The sequence below is a fragment of the Triturus cristatus genome, chromosome 7 (assembly GCF_964204655.1).
Source record: "Triturus cristatus chromosome 7, aTriCri1.1, whole genome shotgun sequence".
Classification (NCBI taxonomy): Eukaryota; Metazoa; Chordata; class Amphibia; order Caudata; family Salamandridae; genus Triturus; species Triturus cristatus.
This window is the reverse complement of record NC_140590.1, coordinates 1,544,764,378-1,544,786,134: the sequence shown is the minus strand read 5'-3', so window position 1 is coordinate 1,544,786,134 and position 21,757 is coordinate 1,544,764,378. Positions and strand designations below refer to the sequence as shown.

At 43.9% G+C, this 21,757-nt stretch overlaps 1 protein-coding gene across 1 annotated transcript in view; it reads right to left on the bottom strand.

The window, feature by feature from the left end:
* Positions 1 to 21,757, bottom strand: part of R3HDML (R3H domain containing like) — an 88,737-nt gene that overhangs the window by 6,750 nt on the left and 60,230 nt on the right. Inside the window, exon 5 of the mRNA XM_085619316.1 lies at positions 18,443 to 18,558. Coding sequence (XP_085475442.1) covers positions 18,443 to 18,558 — 116 coding nt within the window. The remainder of the gene's footprint in view (positions 1 to 18,442; positions 18,559 to 21,757) is intronic.

Here is a 21,757-nt window from a genome sequence, read left to right as displayed (position 1 = left end):
TAAATTAGTTAATGCTATGCGAGCCGCTTTAATAGAGGCCTTCCTAATTTTCTTTTTTGTTAGTATGAATTGCTGAGTGATACCCAAAATAAATGCCTTCATAGCATCCCAAACCATATAAGATGAAGTGGTATTGATATTAAAATGTATAGATTCCGCCAGCAGTTTCCCCATATCTGAAATATAATCATCATCCGTGATCTTAGGGCGGACCTCCATCATCATCACTAATCCAGGCCATGTCTATCCTTGAATATTGTCTGTGTGGATATGAGTAATATGTAAATCCCAGGAGATTCAGATATAAAGTCCTCCATGCATCAAAGATGTTATGTAAGCGAGCAAGCTCCAAAATTGATGCTCGTACTTTCGGCATAGTTAAAGTTGACAGCCGGGTAGTAGAATCAATAATTTGATTCATAATGCAATTAAAATCACCCATGACTATCAAAACCCCTTGTAGTTCCAATAAAGTTAGCATGAGTGTATTGAACAACTCAGGATCATCCACATTAGGCCCGTAAACAGTAGCTAAACATATTTAATTCCAAAAATTTCAAGTTGAACAATAGACCACCTCCCCCTAGAATCAGCTAGCACTTCATGAGCTGTATATACAAACGTCCTACTAGCTAAAATAGCAACGCCCCTGATTGAAACTGCTTCAGATGAGCATGCAACTATATTGCATCCAAGCTGTTTAAGCAATGCCGATCTTTATATGCTAAGTGAGTTTCCGTTAGAAATATAAGATGGGTCCATACATCTTTAGCTCCTCATGCACCAGTTGATGTTCATGTCCGACATTTAACCCAAATACGTTCCAACATAAACATTTTATTATCCCCATAGTATAACTGAAAATACTTCACAATTACTAAATACTCCTACAATACCACCAATTAAGAACACTCCCCCAAACTCACAAAATGTCAATTCAATGCCCCCTTGCTTTTACCCAGCAACAACACACCCAGCACCACCCCCCTCCCTGCACCCTCCCTCCCAGCACCCACCCTATATCTACAGAAAGGAATCACGCCCCTCATTGCTGCCAAATAGACAGCCTTGGAGGAAGGTCGCACACAGAGTGCCACGGAGCCATTTGTCTTACCCAGTTAACCAGAAACAGAGAGAAAAAAAAGAAAAGAAGTTATATATCATCTAAAGATTCCCTGCGAATAAGGAGACCACTAGTAAGAAAAAAATTATCTAGATATAATTAAGAACACAGAAAAAGGAGAGGAAAAAATAAGGAAAAAAGGAGGAAGAAGTTATCAATTCTGATTATTTGGAAGTCCCCTGTCGCCATTTGTTCAGAACTTCTTGGGCCTCTTGTTCAGTGTACACCAATTGCATGTGGCCATCTTTAATAATCTTTAAGCATCCAGGCTCCTGCAGATAAACGTGTGCTCCTTCAGTATTTAAAGTGTCCATGAACTGACGTAGCTTCCATCGCCTGTCCATTGTGGCCTTACAAAAATCCGATCTTACAAACACTGAAAAGGAATCCAGACGGATAGGAGAAGTAGGGCGAGCCTTAATAGAGACCACTTGCCTTAATAAAACATTTCCAAAGTGGATTAGAAAAGGCCTGGGGAAGCGTCCTGAAAGTTTATTAGAAACCAATGTTAGCCTATGTGCATGTTGAATTTGGCCATCCCAATCCCAATCTGACAAATCTGGAAAGATTTTCTGAAAAAGTTGAACAATATATGCACGAGAATCCGCTCCCTCCATTCTTTCTTGGACCCCAAAAAGTCGAATAATATTTCGCCGTTGGCAATTCTCTAAATCCTCAATTTTTACTTGCATCGATCTAAGCTTGATGTCATGTGCCTCTGAGATTTTAACTGCATTATTCAGATGATCTTCTGTGTCAGCTACCCACTGCTGCAGCTCCATAATATCAGATATAAGAGAGGCCACTTGACTTTTACCTCAGAGAGAGATTGTTTGATTACAGAGCTATCAGCCCTGGCTTGAGTATAGTAATCATGAGCCTCTGCCCTCTGCGCCTGCAGTTCTTGAAGAATCACTGTAAGTGAAGCCTCATCCGGTATTGCCTGTAAGCCAGTTCGGTCATGTCCCTCTGTGGCCATAGAAGTAGCAGAGGAAGCCAAGGGAGAAAGAGGTACAGTTTGTACCAAGCTGCTAGAAACACTGCCACTAATGTTGCGATCCTTCTGTACAAAAGTTGCCTTTCCTTGTCCGGCACCTGAAGGTCCCTGAAGTGTTTGCTTGGGTTGGATACCTGTTGCTAAGCCTGATCCCAAAGGCCATGAGATTAGGTTCTTAACTTCTTCGTAACCCTCTTCCGAAGAGGGCTACTAGTTGAAGCTCGCTTGCCAAGTTAAAATCGCACTGTTTATCAACTTCTTTTTTCTTATGCGATCTCTGAGCCTTAGTTTTAGCTCCACCTTTATTACATCTAGATAATGAATCTGCAAATTCAAAAGGCTCTGTCTGTCCCCCTTCATTGTTGATAGATCTAGTAGCCCAACAATCATAGCAGTTTAAGCAGCATGCGGACCCCCTCATCCCCAGAACTGCTCTCTAGCGAGCCATCATTCATAAGAAGAGAGGAACTAATAGGGTATTCTAACGGTTGCGGTGTATAAGTTACTCCTCCATCCATATCAGGTTGTGGAGGTTCAGAATCTGTATCTAGTTCCATGCCTAGGTCTGCTGGGTTCACTATGATAGCGCCCCCCTGGGGCAGCGCCTCCTCCTGTTGTTCCTGTAGAGCTAAACTAATATTCAAAGGTGCGACTATTTGATTGCCAGATCGCATTTCTGAGAGGCCTCTAATCAATTCATTACCACCGGTAACCATTTCCCTGGGAAACATTGCTGTATCTATTGGTTGCATATTATCTGTATTTTCAGGCTCATATTGAGAAAATGGTAGTGGTAATTCCATAGCAGTTCTGGTTTCAAGATTCACCAGCTCATTGTTCCCATCAACTAATGATACTGCCTCCATCAATGCCTCAACCATTGCAGTCTCTGACAGTAAAGCAGCAGCCCCCCCGCACCCCCCCCCCGGGTTAATGACTTCCGAGGCTTTTGCTGACTGTAAAAGCTTAAAAATAGGGCAGCTAACTAGAGGTAGACGGTATCGGGTTACCTTTAGTTGAGAAAAGATGCGTGCCTCCCTCAGCATCGGATACTCCAAACGTCTCCCCAGCCGCATCAGCAGGGCGCGTCCCAGTGCGTCCACCTCTCTGACTGCTCACCTTCGGCGGTCCCATTGCACGCAGCTGTGCCAAGTTGAATGACCCCGAAAGCACACAGCCCCAGAAAAACCAACAGAGCGATGAGCGTTGTGAGTCTGTCAAGCCGCGTCAGGCGGAAAGCCAAATCCGCCACGGCGTCCGAGTGATGGTCAGGATCATGCAGGTAAGCTCCCAGTGTTTTCTTCTTTCTTTTAAGAAATCTTCCTCCTCCTCCCTTTTCCAATCTTCCTTGGTCTCTTCAGTGTGGTATCCTTTTTCTTCTCCCACATAGCAATGGAGCGATGCATAGCGCTGTGACACGGAACGGGAGCAGCTCTGTGTGCGAGCTTCACAGTAGCGGCTTCAACCCGCCATATTCCTTTCCTTAACCCCCAGGGAATTGGTTTAAGGAACAAAAAAGAATCGGAGAGTTTTTAATCTTTCAGCTACGATGATTTATTAATTCAAAAACATATTAATTTGTATGCTGCCTGTGCATATTAGTATTGCAGAAGAAACTGCCAGAATATGTCAGAACATTTGCTCTTGAAGTATGTATTCTTTGCTCTGGTGCATACCTTCCTGCACATAAGCCTCTGCAAAAAGTCACTAGTTCCTTTGATATTGCAGACTAAGTCAGGGCACTCACACTCTACTAAAGATAGTGATTTTTAGACCAAGTGGTTGCCAAAAATGTTAACTCAATTGTTTCCAACAGACCCTCTGTTCACCCCTGATGGAGGTCTCATTGTATTTGTCGCAGCCAACATATGGTGAGTATGCTCTGAAATAGACACCTAAAGTCCATGGTCTGGATTCACAAATGTTTTCATAGCTCTGCGAATCAAAGATTAACATCTTTGATATATGTAGATTTCCACATAATTACAAATTCACAAGCATCCCCTGGACAGTGCATAATTTTGTTACACAACATCAGAAATTGAGGTATTAATTACCAACTCAATAAACACGCCCCCAATGTGTCTCAACTCAAGTCTCAGAAAAACTCTTCTTAGCCCCTAGCACCTGCTGCACTGGCAGCAGGCAATTCCTCTGAGAAATGCAGCTTAGGTTTAATTAGTATCAACAATTATTAAGTTAAGCACACAACACAATAATAATCACTGTTCAATTTAGGAAACTGCAGAACACTGTAATGAGCAAAAAGACAATAAAATTATTTAAAATGAATAAGGGGAAGTAAAGATATTACATTTTAAGGCAAAAAGCAGCAAGAAAAAATAAAGCACCATAGAATATCAACACTTCACAGTTGACTGGGACCTACGTGAGATATCAGACTGGCTGAAATTGATCAAAGGTCGGATACCTCTTCGTGTGTTGTCCAGGCCAACGTTTTTAACTTGCAGAAAGAAGGTACTTAGCCTCTGAAGTAGAAGTAAAAAATTCTTCAGAAGGGTAAGGTCCAAGACTGAGATCGGTGGGGGTGTCTCAATATCTCAACACATATTTCTCGCCTGTGAGTTTCCAGTGAGGCTTTTGGTTTTGGGGTCAAAATCTCCAAATGGAAAGAAACTGGATTTCGTAGCCACTGAGGTATCTTTGTCATTCAGAAAATTGTCACAGTCCAAGGTTTGACCTTTGGACTGAGACACTTTTTGGGTTCTCAGTATCCCACAGTGTTACAAGGCTGGAAGCTGTAGTTGGACAGGGCTCCACAAGGATGAAAACTTTCAAAGTGAGCTACCACAAAACCTATTTTTTATTAAATAAACACACCAGGCAACATATCTGACAGTAAGTACATTTCTGGGCAAAAGCATCACTACCAATTCCACGTGACAACATGTGTTACATATCGCCCAAAATCCCCATGACAAGGCATGGTCAAGTACATATTTATACATTGAGTATTCTAAATCCCCCAATTTCCATACACAATCGAATAACTCATGATTAAAGTCTCCTATACCGTACCCAGTACCCCCATATCTTATCCCACTTTTTTGGGCACCCTCTTCCCTTGTATATCACCATCTCAGTAGTGCAGCACCAATCTAGATCTTCCTGCCATTTCAGCACACTAGCGGGTTGGCTTGTCCCCCACTCCCTTGCTATGTTCCGTTTAGCGACTATACTAGAAATCATAAGCCATATCCTAGAATTTGTGGGCCATTTTACCTCCCCTGTCACACGGAGGATGTGCCACTCCGCCTCACTTGGAAACTCCTGCTCAGTTACTGCCGACATGACCTGGATTGCCTCTTTCCAAAACTGTTGTATCTTAGGACAGGACCATAAAATATGAAAGAATGTCCCCGCTTCCCCACAATTCAGTATACATAGATCGGCATCCCTCCTCCCTATCTGATGCAATACAATCTGTGTAGTATGCGCAACTGTATTAATCAAAATCTTGCCCGTATCGCCACCTCCCTTGGTCTCTGGATTGCTTCTATCCAATTGTCATCTTCAAACGTTTCTAAGTCTCTTTTCCAGGCCTCCCAAAGGGCCAACAAGGGGTCTGGGGAGTTATTCATTAGTTTTTTATATACCAAGGAAACCGCCTTTTCAGGCATGGGGTCCATGAGAATTCTATCCTCCAGTGGGGCGTATTCTGCTATTTGATCTCCATCCAGTACATGTTTCATTAGCACATGTCTCAATTATAGGTATCTTAAGAATTCCCTAGCTGACATCTGATACTCCTCTTTTAAAGTCTGAAAACAGTTTACCCCCTCTCAAGACATCTACCAGGAATTTAATCCCTATAGTTTGCCATCGCCTGAATCCTGCTCACCTACCCACTTCTTTTAGGTGAGTGCTAACCCAGAGTATGCTCCGTCAGCCTAGGTTTCCACTCCAAGAACTTGGTGGCTTCCTTCCAAATCTGCACCGTCACCCTCGTATGCGTGGGTAACGCACCAATCCCCTAATGCCCATACAACACCACTAAATAGCCTCCCTCCCCCATCCCATGTCAGTCCATTCTGTAGGCAGGTTCTTCCCATAAAAACCCAATTATTAATAGTCGTCAATTGTGCTGCTCAGTAGTACTTTTTAGTATCAGGAATCGCCAGGCCTCCTTAATAGACACTACGCTACAACTTACGTAACGCAATTCTGGCCTGACCTCCATCCTACAAGAGAAGCCTCAACTCAGAATCAATTTGCCTAAAAAACCTGGATGGTACCTTAGACGGGGTGTTCTGCAGAACATAAAGGAACATTGGCAGCTCCATCATTTTGAATAATGATGGGCGTCCCATCAGGGATACTGGGAGTTTCCTCCAGTGCACGATGTCCCTTCGCACTCTATCCAATTAGGGGAACAGATTATCTTCCAGGAACCGAGTGTTTCCTTTAGATATGATTATACCCAGATATTTAAATGTCTCCGTATCTCCATCGAGTGAGTACGAGTGGGTAATCTCGGCGCCGCGCCTGCCAATACATACAATAGAGATTTCTTCCAACTTATTCTATACCCTGAGTGGGTTCCGAACAGATGAAAGATGTGCATGATTCAATCAACAGAAGACGCGGGATTTGTGACGTATAGTAGTCCTCTGCATACAGAGATATCTTTTCAACCCAGTCTCCATCTCCGCTTATTCCTCGGATAAAAGGGTCAATCCTAACCGAGGCTGCCAAGGGCTCCAGTGCCAGTGCTATTAACATGGGAGAGAGTGGACAGCCCTGCCTCGTACCTTTGTGTAACTGTATGACCCTTGAGGTGACTCTATTCACTCGCACCCTCGCTAATGGACCCTCATAGAGCAGCCGTACCCATGCACAGAAGCCTGGGCCAAAGCCAAACTGTTCCAACACCGCATGCAAGTACGGCTATTATATATTATCAAAAGCCATACAGGCGTCTAGGGAGAGCAGCGCTGCGTCTTCCCCAAATTCAGTCCCCGTAGTTTGCAACACCTTGTATAATCGTCGTAGGTTAAGCCTCGTGCTTCTATGGGACATAAACCCTTCTACGTTGAGCAAAGATTTTGGTCTGTAAGCCCCGCAATCATCCGGTGGCTTACCCTGCTTTGGTATCATCACAATTGTGGCCAGTCTCTGGTCTATTGGTAAAATGCCATCTTTGAGGGCTGTCTTATACATGGCTAGCATGTGCGGGGCTACCTTTGAAGCTATTCCCTTGTAGAATTCTATAGGTATTCCGTTCAGGCCAGACCCTTTACCCACAAAACCTATTTTCAGAGTGACATAAAGATCTGAGTGGGTCGAGCCTGTTTCATTTTGCTGCTGAGTGTGTTACCTCCTGGGCATACCTTGGCAACTTATGTCAGTTCCACAGAGTTCAAAAAATTCCAAGTCCCACTGTCTTAAACTGCTGGGAAGTTTACTTCTGCCCACTCCCACTCCCAGAGTCTCCCAGGTGTTCAGGGCAGACTTCTATGTACCAGGCAGCAACGGCTGTCACCAGAGGTGCTAGGGCGCCGCCCTCTTTAATTTTCAAGATATGTGGATAGTAATTGCCAAAAGCAATTACCATCCACATACAGCTTTTTTTAACTAAACAAGTGCTTTAAGCCCATGCCTGGCTGTCTCTCACACTTGCTGTAATGAGAGTCAGGCAAACCAAGCACTTTGCGATGGACACTCGGTCCGAAAGCATTTTATGTTTTTTAATTCCTAAGCAGGGTAATGGCTGCAATTTTTGGGGATTGAAGAGACCTCTCATTTATGACACGCAGCAATGTCATATTTACAAGCAGTCCCAGGCATCTTAGGGCAGAAGCCCTGTATTCCATAGATTGCATGTCAATCACTTTCACAGGCTAAAGCAACACCCTTTCCCAACTCGTCACCTGTGATGTGTTGGGAAAGGGTGTTACTTGCAGCCAGTGAAGAATTGCGGGCATGTGACTAGCATACAAAAAGTGCTCACCACTTTCAAATTCCACCAACTGCCACTGATATTAGATCTCTCTCCAGCCCGGGTCCCTGCAGTGTCCAGTACTCTGTGATCAGCTGGGCCTTGTTGTAGTTGAGTCAGTTCACTTTTGTGTCCCCGGAGCAGGCAATAAGGAGTTCAGTCTCTCTGATGGTATGGTCCTAATTGGTTCTCCTTCCTGCTGGGCTAATAGGGCACTGTGAATGAATAGGAGCATCCACATGAAACGCGTTACTTACCTGTAACAGCAGTTATCCAGTATTGGTGTCTTTCATAGATTCACATGCCTGAATCATTCCCCGTCGTCGAGACGGGAGCCTCCGGTACATAAAAAAGTAATGTCCTATAGACATACATAGAGAAAAATAGGCCTAAGGGCCTCCCCTTAGCAGCCTATCCTAGTCCTTATGTAAAAAGGACCAAACTCTTAGAGTCAGCCAATCAGCTATCACCTCCCTCTAGAACCTTCCTGGCAGGAGCCTCAGTCCCTCAGATTTTCGTATGCACCAAGCTAGGTAGGCGTAATATAGTTAGAGAGAGATGTGAGTCCTTCCAGGGGAGGCAGGAGGGTTGCATGTGAATCTATGAAAGACACCAATACTGGATAACTGCCGTTACAGGTAAGTAACGCGTTTCTTATCCAGTATTAGGGGTGTCTTTCATAGATTCACATGCCTGAATCAGAGTAGTTAGCAATACATTATGCACATTTCTGATGTAACATGCCATAAAGATATTTGAGATAATACAACTATTATCATATCAGTTTGAAACATTGGCATACGTCAAAACAGTAACTCAGTAAAGAATGTGCATACCAGGATGGCGGGATGTTGGAAGGCTCACCTCACTGGAATAGATGGCGAAGCACCGCCTGGCCCACTGCCGCATCCTTCGTAAGTTCGGCATCAAGGCAGTACTGTCTGGAGAAGGTGTGCGTTGACTTCCACGTCTCCGCTCTGCAGATGTCCGAAATCGGCACTCCAGCGAACAGCGCTGCTGATGTGGACATCGCTCTGGTGGAGTGCGCTTCCACCCTGTCTCTCAAAGGCCGTCCGGCCCCGTCATGGCAGAATGCTATTGCCGAAGAGATCCACCTTGAAATGCTCTGTTTTGTTAGAGGCATACCCAACCTTGGCCTACTGTAGGCCACAAATAGTTGTGATGACTTTCTGAAGCTCTTTGTTTTGTCTATGTAAAACTTAAGACACCTTTTGAGATCCAGAGAGTGGAGTGTCCTTTCTGCTGCCGTGGTAGGGTTTGCAAAGAAGGACCGTAGAACCACCGGCTCGTTGAGGTGAAAGTCTGAAGGCACTTTCGGTATGAACTTGGGATTCGTCCTCAGCACCACCCTGTCCTGTTTGAACTGCATGAAGGGTTCCTGAATGGAGAGAGCTTGCAGCTCGCTGACCCTCCTGGCAGATGTTAGAGCGAGCAACAGAGCCGTTTTCCATGAGATGTACTTGATGGAAGCTCGATGAATGGGCTCAAAAGGGTGCTTCATGAGTTGGTTGAGGACCAAGTTGAGGTGCCACGTCGGTGGGACCCGTCGAGGTCTTGGGAAGGACCTATATAGCCCCTTGAGGAACTGTTTGATAAGTCTACTGGACCAGAGAGACGGGCCTTTGTAAGTCCTGGTAAAACGTGAAATTGCCGCCAGATGCACCTTTATGGATGCATGCGCCAATCCCGACTGTGCCAAGTGTAGAAGATATGGCAATATCTGTTCAGGTGTGATATGGAGTGGCCTCAGGCCTTTCTCTAAACACCAGACGCAGAAGCGCTTCCATTTGAGAGAGTAGGTTTTGTTGGTACTGTCCGCCCTCGCTTTAGCTAGCACGTCCCTGCAGTCCTGCGGGAAGTTTAAATGGCAGAACTCTCTGTGCTCAGGAGCCAGGCCGATAACCTGAGCGATTGCAGGTTCGGGAATTGCACCTGCCCGTTGGACATCGACAGCAGGTTCGGGTGCTGTTTGAGACGAATCGGTGTCCTGATGGAGAGGCGATGAAGGTCCGAGAACCAGTGCTGCCTCGGCCAGAACGGGGCAATTAGGATCAGGGTACAAGGCTCCGCCTTCATCTTCCTGAGGACCCTGGAAATCATCGGAAACGGCGGAAAAGCGTATGCAAATACGCTGAACCAGCCTATGGAAAAGGCATTTCCGAGCGACCCTGGTTGGGGATGCCAGCTTGCGTAGCTTGGGCATTTGGCGTTCTCCCTGGTGGCAAACAGGTCGATTCCTGGGACTCCCCATTCTGAGAATACGTGTGTTAGCGAATTCTCGTCGAGCTCCCATTCGTGGGAGAGTGATTTCTGTCTGCTTAGGGCGTCTGCAATGGTGTTGTCCTTGCCCGGGACATAGTCCGTTCTGAGAGTAATCCCATGGAGAACCAGCCAGTTCCAGATCTTTTGCGATTCGCGTGATAGAGTAAGCGAACGCGTTCCTCCCTGTTTGTTCAGGTAGTGCATCGTCGTGGTGTTGTCCATTCTGACGAGCACCTGGGAGTTCTGGATGCGCGGTAAGAAGGCTTGCAGCGCTAGATGCACAGCCCTCAACTCCAGAAGATTGATATGGAGGTGTTGCTCCTGATCTGACCATTTGCCACTCACACTGAGGTCCTGAAGGACAGCTCCCCAGCCCGCCAGAGATGCATCGGTGGTGATCACAAGTGGCGCTGCTGGAAGCAGAAACGGCAGTCCCGTAGACAGATTCTTGTAATCTTTCCACCATTCGAGGCTTTTGGATATTCGCGGTGTTATCCTCACAATGTCTTCGAACGAACCCGTACTCTGAGACCACTGGTTCGTGAGGGCTTCTTGCAATGGACGCATCCGAAGCCTGCAGTGAGGGATGAGGAGAATACAGGAAGACATCATTCCCAGGAGTGATTTGAAGGTGCGAACTCTTATGGACTTCCTTGATGCCACCGCCGTGGCCAGCGATATTATCTTGTTTTTTCGTTCTTCCGAAGGAAATGCCCTCGCGCATTCCATATTCAAGGTCGCCACTAGGAAGGTGATGCTTCTTGTTGGGGACATATAGGATTTCTGGAGATTGAGAGTCAATCCTAGATGTTGGAAAAGATTGGTACGTTTTTTGCTGTCACCTTATGGGAAACTTGAAAGGAGAGTGCACAACTGTTGTAGAAAAACCCCTCACCCACCTACCTAGTAGGTGGCATGCTTCATCATTGGGGCCCAACTGGATTGCCTAGTACAATCCAGCTGTGCTACGACGCCTGAGTTACAGCGGAGCAGGATTTTCGAAGTTGAGCAGAAAGTGACGTGCTATGTGAGGTGTAGCTATGGGTTAAAAATGTCTCTAAGGAATACCCTTTTGGAAAAAGTTTTATTGGAAGGGTCCCAGGACAAGTGTTAAAAATTATTCGGGATCTCTAATTAGGAATATTATTTTCCTTGGTATCCCTTGTAAATAAGGTCTACTAGTGTTTCAGCCTACTAGATGGTTCTGGAGGCTTTCGTCAGGACCGAAAAAATGGTGACTGGCCGCAAAAACATGATAAAGGCCAGGTGAAGTGTAAATATCAGCACACACCCTAAAGTGTGCTGTGAGTGTAGTGGCGATTTACTCACAATATCTCCGTTTGAGAGTACCTGTAAATAAATGGTTAATTAGTAAGGACACATAAAACAGTTGTTTACATGCATCTCTATTGAATGCATGCTCCTTTGTACTTGTAGCCGGTGCTATAATGCCTGTGGCATGGTGGGCATGCACGAGCACTAAAAGGAACTTGCGTGGCTACAATGTGCCCCAATGGTGTAGATATACATGGGGAATCCATAAGTGGCTAGACATAAGGTGAGTCAAAAACGTAGTATACTAGGGCACATAGTGCTCATAATCTCTATCGTCTATCGGTAGTGTATGTGTGTTTGGTGCAATAATATCTTGCATGAGACACACTTTACTATTTTGTGACAAATGGTAACACTCGTAATGGCTAGTACTGGATATTGGAGACATACGCGTGAATAACATTCAACGTTAATTTGTCGTGGCGCGTTGTATCTTGCTGTAAAAATAGCGTGAAGACTATCACACATACAACAACATTGAAGACAGACAACATAAAGGCTGATAAAGCGATCTCACTTGGGTATCGAGGTGGTTATGCCTCTGGTATCCGATCGACGTGTAACTTCCCCTCTTGACCCTAATGGAATAGAGAGGTAATGGCGATGTGTAGATCGGAAGGTTGAGGCTACGTTGGGTATTTAGCACTGTGCGTGTAAGCGCCACTTACTATGTGTGGAGCTCGTCTGAGCCTATGTAAGGGGCTACTTAACGAAGGATAACAAGTATGCCGGCGTGCTCCATGTTGGAGCCTAGTACTCACGTTTGTCAGGGAAAGTAAGGTCCGGAGTACCTAGAACGTCGATCGGGTCCGCTTGGTAAGCCCCGTACTGATGGTTGGAGGGGGCTAAGAAGGAAGCGGAAGGAAGGCGGGATGTCACGTGGGCGGCCCTGAAAGACTAGAGCGTAGTGACTGAGAAGGGTGGAAACTGCGCATGCGTGAGCGCGATGTGAATGAAAGGGGAATCTGTCACGAATATGGCACGATAGAGCCAGTACATGGTGATTATGGATCAAAGTTTTTGTATGTCGTTCCGCTGCGGTGCAGGGGAATGTCTGGTAAAGAAACACGAGCGTGATGGGCAACAAAGGAAGGAATAAAATATATGCCATCCTGTTAACAGTGTGCTCGTGTGTCTCAATAAAGTTGTGGAGATGGGTAAAAAAGGGAGGACTAAAGTGGATGCCAACCTATTAAAAGTGTGCTCGGGTGTCTCAATAGAGTTAAGGGGATGGCTATCATACATATGATCATGTGTGGTGTGATAGCGTTACCAGTTGGTACAAGGCATCAGGATGGGGAATACAAAGTCTAGTAGATTAAAATCCTGTTATGTGCATTGCGAAGTGTAGTAGATTAAAATACTATTATGTGTATTTGACTTATGAATACATCTTAGAAGGTAGTAACTACACACGGGTTGCAGCGGGCGGGAAAAGGGAGTGAGAGGTCGCAGATATGTAATTTAATGGACTTGTTTGCAGTGTATGTACTATTATTAATACTGGCAATGCTACGAGGACTCATGTGACGTAGTGACGTCTACATATGGTCCTGAGAGTAGGAATTGGGGTGCCAATAGCAGGGCATATGTCTATAATGGTAATCAAACTGCAATTATCCTCGAGTCTGTTAGGGAACGTGCAGTTAAAACCGTGATTACGTCCGTTACATACATTGGTTCTAGAATTTGTTCATGAGCGATGTATGCTGTTCCAAGGTACGTTATCGTTTAGCCCTGAGATGTGGGTTGAGAGTCTATATACCCAGCGTCGTTCTTTTTCGAACAATCGTTCCTGGATATTGGTCTGGTTAGACTCAAGTTGTTCAATTATGACCCAGGACATGTCGTTGGTGGTATGTCCCTTAGCTAGATAATGTTCTGTGAGTTTCGTCGTGCTGCGTTTGCAACGGATGTTGCTGCGATGTTCACAGATTCTGATTTTAACTTTTCTGCTCGTCATCCCGACATATCGTAAATTGCAGGGGCATGTAATGAGGTAGATTACATTTGCCGAATTGCAGTTGGTATGTTTCATGATGGTCCAGATTTTGCCTTGTTCAAGATGTAAGGTTTTGGTTGTTTGAGTAAGATGGCAGATGCTGCAGTTGCCACATGGGTAGTGGCCTGTCACTTCTGGTAGACCCCATGCATTCCGTACTGTTTTGGGGGCGTTCAGGACTTTTTTAGGTCTGGTAGATACAAGACTGTCTCTAAGGTTGTGAGACCTTTTGTAGGAGAATAGTGGTTTGTCCCATTGTAGTTTGCCTGAAGTTACCATTTTCCAATTGCTTTGAATGAGTTTGGCTACTTTGTTTGAGATGGAATTAAAGGTAGTTACGCATGTGAGCGGTATAGTTGTTGGCGTATCCACTTTGGGTTCCAATAGACTGTCTCGGTTTTGGTTCCTTTCTCTTTTTTGCGCTCTTTGGATGATTTTGTCAGGGTATCCACGGTTTTGTAGTTTTTTTGTCAATTCTTCTGATTGTGTTTTAAACTCTTTTATTTCACTGCAATTTCGGCGTAGTCTAAGATATTGGCCAATCGGTAAATTGTCCCTCAGTGGCCTTGGGTGAAAACTCTGGAAATGTAGAAGGGAATTTTTGGCCGTTGGTTTGAAATGGGTTTTTGTCGAGAGTACCCCATTTCGTGCTTCAATCTCCAGGTCCAAAAAAGTGATGTTGGTACGGCTTGTTGTGTGAGTGAATCGTAAGTTAGGATCGAGTGTATTTATCCAGTTTAAAAATTCACTGAGTCTTTGGCTTTCATTTGTCCATATCAGGAATACATCATCGATGTACCTCTTGTAGAAAGTGATGTCCTGGATATATGGTGATTGATGGTTAAGGATATGTAGATCTTCAAAATTAGACACATACAGACCCGCTACACTGGGAGCGAAGGTGCTCCCCATAGATGTACCGTATTGTTGGAGAAAGAGGGTGCCTTCATATTCAAAGAAATTGTCTTTAAGAGCTATTTCAGCACATTCCATTACGAAGGATTTAGGAGTATTGTAATCCCAAGTCGTTTTGTCAAGGGAGGTGCGGATGACCTCGAGGGTGTCGTCTTGAGGTAGGCTGGTATAAAGGCTTTCTATGTCCAGGCTTACTAGGATGGATGTAGTAGGGTTGAACTCAAGATTATTGATTTGGTTCAGTAGGTCTTTGGTATCTCTTAAGTGGGCAGGTGTTGATTGAACCAATGGTTGCAAATAGAAGTCACAAAAGCGGGAAAGGGGTTCGAGTAGCGAGCCTATTCCAGAAACAATCGGTCTGCCATGAGGTGGTGTTTTGTTTTTGTGGATTTGTAGAAATATGGAGTAGTAGTGCCACCTGAGGTAAGGAAGGATGCTTCTTGTTTGCTGATATCACCATTGGATTCTGCTTCATGCACCAAGATGTCGATTTTGGTCTTTAGTTTGTCAGTAGGATCTTCGTCCAGTATTTTGTAGTTCTTTGGGTCGTCTAGAAGGCGTGTGCATTCCAAATGGTAAGCATTCTGGTTTTGAATAACTATGCCTCCGCCTTTATCCGCTGGTTTTATGATGATATCTTTGTTGTTTTTGAGACTCCTTATGGCGTTAAACTGTTGAGCTGTAGTGTTATTGAACACTTGATTCTCATGGGTATTTTCTATACCTTTGTATATTGCTTGTTCGAAGGCGATGAGTTCCGCTGGTGTAGTGTGGGGTGGAGGAATGAATGTTGATTTTAGTTTAAGGGTGGTGTCGCCCATTTCTTCTTTTTGAGTATCATTTGGTGGTAAATTTTCAAAAAATGCTTTGAGTTTGAGTTTACGGAAAAATTCTGATAATTCGCAATGCAGTTTGAATTTATCGAGTCTTGCTGTGGGTGAGAAACCAAGTCCTCTATTCAGTACCTCTTCTTCTGCTGTAGTGAGAATGTGGTCTGAAAGATTAGTTATTAGACTCTGCTTGTGCTTGTTCCCGGTTGCGGCTCCTTTGTCCTGCTGCGTGTGTTGGTGCTCGGGTTCTCGTTGTCCTCCCAGTGTACTTGACCTCTCCGTGGACGTCTTCCGCGTCCTCTCTGGCCTGATCCTAAAAAAGGAAACCGTTGATTAGGGTTGCCGTATTGGGGTGGTGGTTGTTGAAATTGTGGATTCTAGCCGTAGAACATAGGTTGAGTCATAGGTGGGAAAGGAGCCTGATAGTTGGGTAATACTCCTGAATACGTGTTGGGCCATGGTTGTTGCCAGTGTGCATTTCTTCCTCTTCCTCTTCCACGTTGTCGGTTTCTGTAGTAACTTTTGTCTGATCCGGAACTATCAATGCTGCCGCCGCTGTGCACTGAGGACCCCTCTTCTGATGATATAGAATGGGTTGATCTTATTGGTGCTTTGTAGTCTGCATCTGAGTATGGATATGTTTTTACAAATGAACATTTCTTTAGATCTTTTTGGAATTGTTGAATTTTAGACTGTGTGAGTTCTTCTTTGTAGTCTGCTATTTCTTTGTTGACCTCCTCTAATCTTTTTTTGTATGAGGTTAGTGTGGTCTTGAAATGCTGTTCTGTTGCCTGGATATCTATCAAGATTGCATCCGAAAGCCTTTTTGCTGTTTGGATTATGAGGATAATCCAGTCTCTGGTGCAATGCCATGCAATTTGTGCCCAGTCTCTGCGGAATGCTGCATCATCTAGGAATATGCGTGGCGCATTTGTTACTATGAGGCCCTTCGGGGCCGTATTGGATCGTAAGTATTCAGTTAATATGACCCCGTGTAGTATTGTTCTGATTCGTGTTCTTTTCTTCTCGGACAGGTTTTCCCAATCGGCACTTTGTGAGATGGTTTGTGCCACGTTAAAGTCTGCTAGTAGTAGCCTATGCGTTTCGTCCAACAAGGACTTCTTCAGGGCTCTGACTTATAAACGTACATCGCCAGTTCCTTAAAATATGCTGGCTTTAGAACGGTCTAAACTTTGTTATTTCATTCAGTGCAAGAATAGGAATGCGTTTGCCCTCTGGGGAAATGCATTAATGGTGTCTGCTTCCAATAGTGATGAATTCAAGTATTCCCTCTTGCACCATTTTGCATTTCCCCAGCAAAATTCTTCACCAGGGATTGCTTCTATCGGCCTCTTCCAATACCCTCTCTCTGTGCCTAATTCCTAAAACAATTCAATTCAAATAAATTCTGCTGTTTTTATATAGCGTATAGCAACCGACTGGGCTTCACAGCGCTAGTTGCAAACAACCCTGCCAAACTACCATGATGAACCAGTTAACTAAAATCCACTCTTAAGAAAAGGTGAGTTTTTAGATGTTTTCTGTAGCAGACTTTTAACTGCTGACTTCTGAGGGAGCCTGGAAGGGCCAGGTCCCAAGTTTGTGCATAAACGTCAGATCACTGACAGAAATCAAGGACAAAAATATTGTGTGGACAGAATATTGTGTCAAAATATCGAGAATCCAAATATCGAGATGAGAATTGCAAATAGGTAAATATAGATTTACTATCAAATATATCTACATGTCTACATATATGTACCTTGACCATAGATATATATATATATATCACAACCATCCATCCAACTCCGAAGAGAAAGCGGCACGTACACATGGTCAGTAGGAATAGGGCAAATGTATTGTTTTCAGGTTCCCCACGACCCCACAATAGCAGAGAGACGCGTTTCGCCTGCACAGCAGGCTTTCTCAATCTAATTTGATGCCGTAACAATAAGAGCTATATATACCTAGGATTAATTCTTGAAGCACTCCGAATCTTATCTAGTTATATTATAACACTTCTAGGATTCATTCTTAAAGCACACCGAATCTTAGCTAGGTCTTTATTAATACTCCTAGGATCCATTATTGAAGCAGTCCGAATCTTAGCTAGTTTTCCTGAATTTATTTTGTTGTCATCCATTAGTGGTGACAGTTTAGTTTTTAGGAAGGATTATTGCCCTGGTAGTGGTGTAATTTTTCACCAGCAGTTCCAACTTAACTAAGTTGCATTCGTTCAGGAGTTGGGTTGCAAAGACACTTGCACCAGCTAAAAGATAACAAAAAATGACTTTTGAACCAAGTGGCCAATGCAAAAAAATTACTGCGTGCCCCTGTGGTCCAGTCCAAACGTTACTGAAAAAGTCAGTGCGAGTTGTGCCCAATACTGGTGGTCATCACATTTTTCTTTTACTACTTTCTGAGCTGAAAGTGTCCTGTTCTAAATGAATCTCCAAGCATGGGCAGACAGGTCATGGAAACCATCTAAGCACACGGTAGAATTTGCAACCGTTGCTTTGGAGGTGCTTACAATTATAGATATATGTCCTTTGGAGCTATACAAATGTAAATAGGATAAATACATTATGTCTGCAGAACATTCGTTAATATATTGCATGCTTAAATGAAAGACATCATTAGTCTAGGACCTGTTGTAAATTAACCATTTTAAGCAAAAATACACAATTTATATGCATGTCTGTTAGTTACCTTATTCTCCATTACATTTTGCATATGATTGTCATTTTTAAAGGTATCTGTGAAGACACAGAATACCTAAAGAAATGGGGAGATCTAGACAGAGAGAGGTTATAAACCTTTGGAGCATGTCTTTGAACCTCAAGCACCTCAGCCAACAGCTCCTCATAGGTCTTACTCTATCCACCACCCTTCCAAAAACAGACCTCCCAAAGAGCAAGCAGGGACTTGGAGGCTTCGTCAGGGGAATTAAAGGAGTATACACTGCCATACCATATACGGTATTCAAATGTGAACTTACTTGATGGCATAGTTGCAAACTAAATAAACAGCTCGGCGCCACGTGCTCCCCCAGACGTTCATGTTAGTGCAGGTGTGAACCGCGCAGCCCATCCGGTTGGTTGAGGCCCAAACCATCTGCAAGAAACACAATCAGCATTTATGGTATTTATAATTTATTTAGAAACAGCAGATGCAACTTCAAAACGACATGGTTCAACCTATCTACAACATTCTATCTAAAATTATTTTAAAAATTAAATAAAACTAAAATATATGTTTTCATATCAGAGGTGCTCAAAAGAGAATTCATTGTTTCCTTGCAGGAAGAGTTCCAGCTGCACACGCCATAATGCAAAAATCCTAGAGGTGCAGAAAAACCTTGAAGTGTAACAAATTGTGTACCGTTGTGATGATTATTTTCACCTTGATGCGGAGTAGTGCAAAGCAGCGCAATCTACTACTGTGCATTACCATAAGTAATTTCCCATCTTCCAAAAACGTTTTGCACTGGAAAGTAATCCGCGAATCAACACTTAGCGCTTCTTTGTGTTTCTTTGGCGTCTCAGCCCTTGCTTGTTGATAGCTTTAGCTGGAAGTGCAGGGTAGTGGAAGAAATAGGTATTAGGTGGAATCAAGGCGAGGCAGATTTTGTATTTGGCAACGCTGGCTTAATCAGCACTAGCAATGAGCTCATAAGAAAATCTGTGGGGCCCTGCATTTATTTATTTTATGAATCAAGTTCTGACTTCCATGGCACCATTTTAGCACTGAATCCAGGGCTTGTGTCTCTCGGGATCCCACTGCAGGTATTACAGAGTGAGATCTGATCCTCAAGTTCCTATCAGAGGGTTGGGATAGGGCTTTCTGAAAGAATACCACCATCAGTTTCGCCAGCCACAAAAGTTCATGTTGTATGCATGTTCCTCTAACCTCAATGTGCAACACAGGCAGGAGGCCACGTACCCAACATCTGCAAATTCTTTCTAACATATCTATAAACGATCATCTGAAACAGCTCAGCATTTTACGTATTTTCAGGTGTGTGCACCCGAGGTCTGGCGCCACGGTGCGTCGCATCATATAATGTGCTCAAATAATCACTGCTCAAGTCAGTAATGTGGAAATGTTATCTTAATACCTCAGCATTCGTGCTCTTTGAAAGGATGCAAGAAATTAATTGAAGTTTATATCTATCAAGTTGAACCTTTGGAGGTTCCAGGCAGCTGACTGTCATCATACTTGTTTTTATTGCAGCATTTATCCTATTGCTCTGAGAAACGTTGTGTGTTTTTTTGTCGAAATAAACTTCCACTTACTTGAGGATCTCTATACAATAAATACTTGCTGTAGGCTTTTTTTATGTTTAAGACTATCTGGAATATCCCACTGTTCCCACAAGAGAAAATACATAGTTTGTTTATTAAACTCTGTAGAACTAGTGCTTAATTTGTGGTGGTTATTTGCACGCGGTGACCACCAGCATGCAGTTTTGGGGTCAACGGATTCTTTATCATTCGACTTTTACCCAGAACAAGAGAGAGAGAAAGAGAGAGGGAGAGAGTGAGAGAGAGAGAGAAAGAGAGAGATAGAGCAAAGGGAAAAAAGGAGGAAGAGAAAAATAGGAAATCATTGACAAAGGGAGTAAATAGTAGGAATATAAAAAGCGAGATAAAGTGTCAGGAGGGGTAGAGTGGTGGAAGAAAATGGAAAGCGGAGGACTGAAAACTAGGCAGCCGTGGCATTCAGAAACCCCAGCATTCAGCAACCCAGGCTTTAGTTGTGCCGGCTGAGGGCTCCTAAGAAAACTTTTAGACACCTGTGTAGTGAGCTAACTGGTCACTATCGGGGCTGACCTCTGTCACTTGCACATCACCCTCTGGCCAGGCGCAACCTGAGGCTACAAATAAAAGGGCTCGGGACCGCACATGTTCTTCCACCTGTACTGAGACACCAGTGTGCATGTGGATTATTTCATGCTCAGTACCGGGCCCTGCCAGCTGGCTGGCACCATCCTGGGCCCTGGTACAACCTGCACTAATTTTTGTTACAAAATAAGCAATGAGAAATTCAGTTACTGTTTCAGATTCAAAATGGTCGAAAGTCACTTTGGTCAAAGGTGGAGAACCCATCTTGCCTTCCCATGTATGAACCTAGGAATAACATTGAACAGCTTTCCTTGTGTTTCTGGTTTGCATCTTCATGCCCTTTGTGCAGGTAGGTGCTTCTATTAATACTCCTGGTCAAAGTATATTTTCATTACCGCATAATCCCAACCCAATAACCTAGTTAAGACCTATTTTGTTATGTTAGGCGTTTGATCTAGGTTGCAGCTTCATGACAGCATTCAAGATAAAATTAACTGTTAAATCAATAAGAGGCGCAGCTTTGACTCTACTTGAGGACTTTCTAACAGACAGAACAAACCATGTATCCATGGGCAAATTTTCATTAAAAAAATTAAGTTTGCCTTGTGGGGTACCGGAGTTCGCCTCATTGAGCCGTACCCTCTTCGATCTGTATGTTGCCCCCTTGGTCAAACTGATAAAGTCCTAAGGTTTCTCAGTAGTCTCCTACGCCAATGACACCCAAATTGTGCTGTCAAAATCTCCAAAGATCAGGAACAAGTTGGACACAGATTTAACTCCTGTGTGGTCCAAATGGATCAGTGGATGAAAGCAAATTGCTTAAAATTAAATGTGGGTAAAACAGAAGTCCTACTGTTATGAAACAAGAGATCCCTTTGTTTGCCAATTTGGTGGCCCCAGAATATGGGACCCTTACTAATACCAGCACAGAAAGCAAGGAACCTAGGAATTATCTTTGATGATACACTCCAATTTCACCATCAAGTAAAAGCACTCACATCTTCCGTGTTTTATACACTGAAATTGATTAAAAAGATCTGTTCATATATCCCTAATGAACTTCAAAAAACAGTTGTCACCCCTCTTATTCTGGCCAAAATAGACTACGGAAATGCCCTCTTTATTGGCATTCAAAAAAAGTTGTTACAAAAACTTCAAACTCAGCAAAATGCTGCAGCTCGACTCCTCACTGGAATTCCTATACATAAGTCGGCAGCTCAAGCGTTGGTCAACCTGCACTGGCTACCTATAGCAAAACGACTGGACTTCAAGACCTTGTGCATAACCTTCAAAGCACTACATAGTTCAGGACTAAGCTATATTCGCTCAAAATGTGCCTGGTACTCCACAGGCAGAAGGCTTAGATCCTCGGACGCGATACTATTATACCCTCCAAGAGCAAAATGTGCTACCTGGCGTGGCAGGAGCTTTCAACTGAAACAGCTACTCAATGGAACGACCTACCGATT